We start from the raw sequence: 7981 nt of genomic DNA, 5'->3' as shown, positions 1-7981 counted from the left end.
CGGGGATCCATGTGAGTTTCAGGCCATCCTAGTCTATGAGGTGGGACCCGGACAAAAGAAAACAAAAGCAAGGTTCCTGAGGACGGGAGCCCAGGGTGTCCTTGGACCTCCACGTGCACACAAGGTGAACACACACTCTGCAAAACCAAGCCAAAAGACAACTATTCTATCATAAAAGCGAGTTTTGTGACACACTCCCCCTGCTCCGTCCCAAGGCCTAATGAGTAACTGTTTAGAGCCAAGGGGCTGCAGTCCAGTAGGAACGCAGGAGCAAAGTCTGAGTTAATCCGCTGCCTGTTCCTCTCCCGCGGCTCGGGGCTCCACTTCAGGCCCTAAACTGTATCTGGGCTCTTTTCCTCCCATCCAGAGCTCAGGGTGACTGGGTCCGGGATCTGGGCGACGCTTTGGGGTGCAGCTGCGCCGGTGGGGGCGTCTGTGGCCAGCAGGAGGCGCGCGCGGGCGCAAGGAGCGCGCAGAGGCGGCGCGCGCACGAGCCCACCCGGCCGCGCCCGGACAATACCCGGCGCGCTGGGGACTATGCCCGCGCCGTTGCCGCCCCCGCTCCGCGCAGCCCTGGCCGCCAGGCCCTAAGAGTCGGTCCTGCCCTGCGCTGCACCGCCCACGGACCTCGCGGGAGATGGAGTGAGTACCCGGCCACGCGCGCTCAGCCGCCCCAGGCCCCCAACGAGAGACCCAGAAGCGAAGCGGGGAAGCCGTTCCCAGCTGCAAAGGGGAGGGATCGAGCTGGGCCGCGCGCTCCAGGCCTAATCCCCAATCATTCTGGGGGGGGGGCACCCGGATTGCACCCACACATTGCTCGCAGGATGCAAAGGAGAGAGGCCCATGCTCCCGCAAGACCCTTCAACCCAAGCTGGGCCACCTGTGGGTGGGCGGCCCCCGAGAGCCTGCGGGATCTCGGGAGTAGTGGGGACCCTTCCTCAAAGGGAAAGGTGCTACCCGCCTCCCCTCCCCCATCTTCGACTCGCGGCTTCTGGCGCTTCTGTCGGTCCCTCCTGCGTCCTGCCCTCCTCGTGGCCTCACCGGGGCACGTAGCCTCTTGGCCAAACCGATTCCGGCTCATTAGATGTGGTCCTGAGTTGCCACTGGCTTGAGAGGTGGATTTCCGCGGAGAACTAGGCGGGCGGTTCCCTGTCAGGGGCTCTAATCTATTTCCCCCTTTCCCTCTTAAGCATGCTTCCCGCCAGGAAAAGGGGGGGACCTGATGGTGTGACTCAAAGGGGTAACTGGTTCAGGTTGAAAACGGTGGCGGTACCCAGTCCACAAACCCAGGCTGGTGTGAGCTGCGGTCTGTTTGTGTGGGTCTGAGAGAGATTTATAGGCAGTGGAAGATTTTGTATACAGCCGGGAGCCAAAAGAGCATGTACGCTCGCTCATTCAGGCATGCGGTCCCCTCTAAGCAATGTGAAGGGTCCCCCAAGCCCCCCCTACTCCCACAGGTGGGAAGGATAGGTGCTTGAGGGGTGTTGAGGAAACATCGCCTAGGTCACAAACCCGCCTGCTTGGTGACTGGAGTAGTGGCACCCCACGCAGGGCCCCTGTCCTCATCTCAGCCAGGATTTGGGACATAGAAGTCCAGCCAGCTTGGCTGGTGGCCGCTCCCCTTGCCTTTCCCTCTCTGGGTGTGTTTTGTATGAGACAACTTTCCTCTTGGGATTAACCCGTGACCCACCACACCCACTGATGGGTGGAGACTGGCTGTCACATCCCTCCCTGGCCAAGAAGGCTAACTTCCAGTCCCTTACTTCAGAAAGCCCAGACAAAGGCCTGGCTGCTCCCCTCCCCACCCTGGGAGCCCAGCCAGGGTCTCAGGGGAGCCAAGCCCGGATTGCCTGCCCCACATCCCCTGGCTTGTTTATCTGTTCAGCTGATCTGGCCCACGGGAGCCTCTGACAGCAGGGACAGGCCTGGGTGTGGCAGTGGCCAGGGGTTCACTGACAGGTGAGAAAACTTCCCACCCAGGACAGCAGAGGAAAAACATTTTTCTGCATTTCGGCTTCTATTGTTTCCTATTCTTCTAGCTCTTTCTTTCCCACTGGCTCAGAGGAGTCTAGGTGCTGCACCAGAGCCACACAGCACTGAGGCCCTTAGCACCTGCTGCAAGGTTTTTGTGGCTTCTTGACATGGGCCTCTCCCTGGGTGGGCGCCCAGTCGGTTACTGGATTTGGAGTGGGTTCAGCAGGAGGTTGGCCCGTGTGACTGTGAATGAGGGATTCCAGTGGACACAGGGTGGAAGGAATTTCCATCTGGCCCTGGCCGACCCTCATTTACCACAAGGGCTGAAGGCTCAAAGGCCAGGGAGAGGGGTGTTCACCATGCATTTTAAAGATCAGGGATTGGCAGCCCACGCCTCCCAGCACTCAGGCAGCGGGCGGATCTCTGTGAGTTCCAGGCCAGCCAGGGCTACATAGAGAGACTCTGTCTCAACAACCAGAAAAAGCCCTTTAAAAATTGAGAAAAAGAGCCGGGTGTAATGGCACACACCTTTAATCCCAGCAGTCAGGCAGAGGCAGGCTGATCTCTGAGTTCGAGGCCAACCTGCTCTACAGAGGGAGTTCCAGGACAGCCAGGGCTACACAGAGAAACCCTGTCTCAAAAAACAAACTAAAAAGGTATGTAATAGAGAATTAAAAGAGAGGACTGGAGAGATGGCCCCCCTGTAAGAGAGCTCACTGCTCCTGCAAATGGCCCAGTTTGGTCTCCAGCACCCACATGGTGACCCCCAACTCCAGTAATGCTAGATCCAGGGGATCCCACGCCCCCTTCTGGCCTTCCCTCCTGCCCCAGCCTCCTGGAGTGCTGGGGTGACAAGCATGAGCTACCAGAACGGAAACGTTGAAAAGGGAAGACTTCTGTGGGTGCTACCTGGATCCTAACCCCACCCCACCTCCCCCCGCCCCACCCTACCCTGCGTGCCTGTGAGTCTCTTGGTGGCTGTGCCAGGTCTGCCCTGATCACTGAATGCCAAGCCAGCTTTGGTTTTCTCTGTCTCTGTTGTGTTGCTGAACTTGCAAACTCTGCCTCACGTGTCAGCCCGCTTAACTCTGGGGTGTTTGTCTCCAATATAAGGGAATTCAGTTTGAAATTCAAGAAATTTCTGGTTTGGTTTGGCTTTTATTTTTCTTTTCTTTAAAAAAAATTATTTGTGTGTGAGTGCGGAAGAGTATATGGATTCAGGTGTAGGTTTTAGGAGTCAGTTCTCCCCTTCCACCGTGTGGGTTTTGGGGATTGAGCTCAGGTTGTCAGCGTGACAGCAAGCCCTCTTACCCACCGAGTCATCTAGCTGGCCCCTGAAATGTGAGTAAAGTTTATGCATCTAGAGAATTTTGTTGCTGTGTTTTAGTTTGTTATATTATTTATTATTTTTGTGGGTGGGGCATGGTGCATGCCTAAAGATCAAAGGACAACCTGCAGGTCATTCTGTCTGTCCCCCATGTGGGTTCTGGGAATCAAACTCAGGGCCTCGGGTTTCGCAGCAAGCACCTTTACCTGCTGAGCCATCTTGCCAGAATTCTCCTATTCTCCTTGCAATTTTAATTTTTTTTTGAGACATGTAGACCAGAATGGCCTCAGACTCACTACATAGCCAAGGAAGACATCAGCTTCTCGGTCACTGCCCCAGCTTCTCCATCACTGCCCCAGCTTCTCCATCACTGCCCCAGCCTCTCCATCACTGCCCCAGCTTCTCCATCACTGCCCCAGCCTCTCCATCACTGCCCCAGCTTCTCCATCACTGCCCCAGCTTCTCCATCACTGCCCCAGCTTCTCCATCACTGCCCCAGCTTCTCCATCACTGCCCCAGCTTCTCCATCACTGCCCCAGCCTCTCCATCACTGCCCCAGCTTCTCCATCACTGCCCCAGCTTCTCCATCACTACCCCAGCTTCTCCATCACTGCCCCAGCTTCTCCATCACTACCCCAGCTTCTCCATCACTACCCCAGCTTCTCCATCACTACCCCAGCCTCTCCATCACTGCCCCAGCCTCTCCATCACTGCCCCAGCCTCTCCATCGCTCCTGCCTCAGCTTTCTGAGATGTATCACCACATTCAGATTTTCTTTTAAAAGAGTCTTTTTTCCCTCTTTTACTGTGTAGCACAGGTGCCTTCCAGTTCATTACCCTACTGCCTCGGTCTCCTAGTCCACGAAAGATTTTCTGTTTTGTGTTGTTTCTTTCTTCGCTGTCCTTTTCTGTAAAAGATTCTCCAGGAGCCGGGTGGTGGTGGTGCACATCTTTAATCCCAGCACTCGGGAGGCAAAGTCAGGGGGATCTCTGTGAGTTCAAGACCAGCCTGGTCTACAGAGTGAGTTCCAGGACAGGCACCAAAGCTACACAGAAAAACCCTGTCTTAGAAAACAAAAACGAACAAACAAAAAAAGATTCTCCAGAACCTGAGGCGACAGAGGCACCTGCTGGCCAGACTAGTGCCTGCAGACAGACTCAGGGAGACAGCCTTCTGTGACCTGTGCTTGGACCCCAACCCCACAGGCTGCAGAGCCACAGTGTCTGTGCTAAAGGGACCAAGGGCATGGCGGGGCCAGGCGAGGAGGGCAAGCTGGGCTGAGAGGACTTGTGTCTGGAGCCGACGTCAGGCTGCAGAGGCCATCTGTCTCCTGGAGGTCTTCCACCAAGAACGAGGGACAGTCAGAGCATGGTGATGGAGCAGCCCGTGGAGCCAGATGTGCAAGAACAGCTGTGCAGGGTGTGGTCCAGCCTGGGTGCCCAGCAGAGAGGCAGAGACTGGGGTTTTGTGACACCAACACAGAGAGAAAAGACCTTGTCCTTTGTCTTTTCTCTCTCTCCTTGTTGCTTGGTTAGTGTTTTCATTTTGTTTCGAGAGACGGTCTGTCTATGTCCTGGCTATCCTAGAAGTCTCTCTGTAGACCAGGCTGGCCTCAGACTCACAGAGATCCACCTGCCTCAGCCTCCCAAGTGCTGGGAATAAAAATGCGCACCACCATGCCCAGTAGGCTGGAACTTATGGTACATTGACTGGCCAGTGTGCTCCAGAGATCCCCTGTCTCTGCCTCCCCAGGGCTGGGACGACAAGCCAGGACCACCATGTCCGTCTTTTTATGTGGGTGATGGGGGTACTTAAACTCAGGTCCTTGTGCTTGTGCCGCAAGCCGTCTCCCCGGCTCCACCTTGTTCGAATCCTCTGTCCATAGGAAGTCTGAGGGCAGGACCAGGAGGGTGGGGGGACCCCAGCCTGTCTTTGGCTCGGCCTTCAGAGGAAAGGTTTTGTGCCTGTAAATATGAGCTGATGAACACATTGTTAAATCAGCGACACGTCTCTGGCTCTGGGGAGGAACGGTGTGTTCTGACCACAGTTCGCCTCAGCCGTCAGGGCAGGGCAGCAGGAGCGCAAGGTGGCTGGTCACACTGAGTCCATAGTCAGGAGGCAGAGAGATGGCCCAGGGCTGCAGCCTGGTGACAGGGCTGCCACAGTCAGGGCGGGTCTTCTCACCTCAGTTAACCTAATGTAGCAAAATTTTCAGGGGTGTACCCTGTAGTCTGTCTCCATGGCGATTCTAGAACCTGTCCAGTTGACAGCCACTGTTAGCACATTCTCCATAATTTGTTAAAGTTTTTTGTCTGTTTGTTTGTTTGTTTGGTTGGTTTTTGGTTTTTCAAGACAGTCTCTCTGTGTAGCCCTGCTAGGCTGGCCCAGAACTCACAGAGATCCTCCTGCCTCTGCCTCCCGATGTTGGTGGAGGCCGCTTGTTTGTTTTCCTGCTTCCCAGGCCCAGAATAATCACACAGAAACTATATTAATTACAGCACTGCTTGGCCAATAGCTTAGGCTTCTTATTAACTAAGTCTGACATCTTAAATTAGCCCATTCCTATTATTTTGTAAAACCACAACGAGGCTCTCAGTTTACCAGTATGGTTTCTGGGCATCTGTCTCCTTCGGCAGCTACATGGCGTCTCCCCGACTCCGCCTGTTCTCTCTCTATGGCTCTGTTCAGATTTTTCCGCCTGTCTTTACTTTGCTAAGCCATTGGCCAAAAGCAGCTTCTTTATTAACCAATGGCAGTAAAACATATTCACAGCACACAGAGGAGAAATTCCTGCATCATCCTGACAGCTGGGATTAAAGACGTGTGCCACCATGTAGATCTTTTTAAATTTATATATAGGTTGGAGAGGTATGTCTCGGTGGTTAGAGCATCCAGCTGCCCTTTCAGAGGACCTGGGTTCAGTTCCCAGCACCCACGTTAGGCAGCTCACAGGCATCTGCACCCTTGTCTCCAGAGGATCCAGTCAGCACATGCACACGCGTGGTACACACGAACTCACACAGACACATGAGAAAACAGAATAAATAAGTCTTCTGTTTTTGTTTTTGAGACAGGGTTTCTCTGTGTAGTCCTGGCTATTCTAGAACTCAGAGATTCACCTGCCTCTGCTTACCAAGTGCTGGGGTTAAAGGTGTGCACCACCACCACCACCTAGCTATAAATGTTTTTTAAAAATCTGGAGTAAGCCGGGCAGTGGTGGCGCACGCTTTTAATCCCAGCACTTGGGAGGCAGAGGCAGGCGGATCTCTGGGAGTTCGAGGCCAGCCTGGTCTACAAAGATAGTTCCGGGACAGGCACCAAAGCTACAGAGAAACCCTGTCTCGAAAAACCAAATATATATATATATATGGAGTATTTTGAGCACTGATAGAGACTCAGGTGGAGAATTTTGTACCCGGTCCTGTATTGGTCCACCTACGGCAGGGGTGTGGGCAGAGAGGCCCCTTGTACACCACTCCTGGCATCACGTGACCTGGGCTCTGTCCCCAGCACCACAGGAAGCAGGTGTGGCGGCACACACTGTCACCCCGGCACTGGGAGTCAGAGGCTAGAGTGAGGATCAGGAGTTTGAGGTCATCCTTGGCTCACAGAGGCCCACAGATGTCCTGGGTTACCTGAATTCCATCGTGAAGAAAAGATAGCTCTGAATATATACGAGACAAATGTATTTTGTGCTTAAACTTGATCCCATCCGTTTCCCTCCAGGGGGCATTCAACCTACATATTGATGCCAAGTTGTTCAACCATCTCCTCTGTCTCCTCTAGAGCCCTGTCAGCCTGTGGGTAGTGACCCCTGGGGAGAGTGTCAAACAACACTTTCACTGAGGTCTCCTCTCAGATATAACAGTAGCCACATTACAGCGGTGATGACGGAATTTTATGGTTGGGGGTCACTGCACATGAATAACTGTATTAATGTGTAGTGGTATTAGGGAGGGCTAGAACTACTGCTCTAGAACCTTCCGTCACCCCAAAATGTAGCCCACACCCAGCAGCAGTCACCTCACCCCCTTCCAATCTTCCGGCACCCTTGAGTCCCCGGTGGGGTCGCCTTGCTCTTCCTTATGGCTGGGTGCTCCTCTGTGGATGGTTCAAGCTGCGTCCACATAGGGACACTAATGGCTTGCATGTTAGTTTGTAACACTCTGCTCAGGGCGTTGGGCATCCAGGCCCCGCTGTAGATAGTTGTGGGTCGCAGTCACTTGAACTCACAGGACAAGTGTCCCGTGGACGACCTCCTCTGATCAGGCCTCGCCGCTCCGCGGTCATTGAGTAGCTGTGTCCAGGAACTTGTGGATACAAACACGCCTGTGTTCAGAGCGGGTAACAAGTGTTAGGACGGTGCCTGGCCTGCAGAGATCTGGGGGCATCTGCACCAAGTGGGCAAAAGGGCAAGAACCAAGGCCCTGGGATCACAGCGGGCACTACTGGAAGTGTTGTGGGGGGTGGGGCATCTAGACCTTCCACCTGCGAGGACCAGGGCAAGGCCCAGCCTCTCTGCCAACTGCAGGTTAAGGCCAGTGCATCTGTTGCTCTGGCACTGGTCGGCACTGCTGAGGCTGCTGGAGCCCGGAATGGGAGATTAGAAGACTCCCTGGAGGAAGAGGCTGTGCCCAGTTTTCTTTGGAGGTGGAAAGGCTGAAGGTGCTCAGGGCAGGG

At 54.5% G+C, this 7981-nt stretch overlaps 1 protein-coding gene across 4 annotated transcripts in view; it reads left to right on the top strand.

Annotated features, from left to right (window-relative positions):
* The first annotated feature begins 408 nt into the window (after nucleotides 1-408).
* The window catches only part of Palm (paralemmin), a 24224-nt gene continuing 16651 nt past the window's right edge, over nucleotides 409-7981 (top strand). For 3 of the 4 annotated variants that reach the window (XM_075975609.1, XM_075975610.1, XM_075975607.1), the window contains exon 1: nucleotides 462-642. In XM_075975609.1, the coding sequence (XP_075831724.1) occupies nucleotides 638-642 (5 nt within the window). In that variant the 5' untranslated portion in view covers nucleotides 462-637. Of the gene's footprint in view, nucleotides 643-7981 lie in introns of all 4 variants that reach the window. The other variant, XM_075975612.1, reaches the window with a different exon arrangement.

Source organism: Microtus pennsylvanicus, chromosome 6 (assembly GCF_037038515.1).
Source record: "Microtus pennsylvanicus isolate mMicPen1 chromosome 6, mMicPen1.hap1, whole genome shotgun sequence".
NCBI classification, from domain to species: Eukaryota; Metazoa; Chordata; class Mammalia; order Rodentia; family Cricetidae; genus Microtus; species Microtus pennsylvanicus.
The sequence above is the reverse complement of the archived record's forward strand: the minus strand, read 5'-3'. Positions and strand labels throughout refer to the sequence as shown.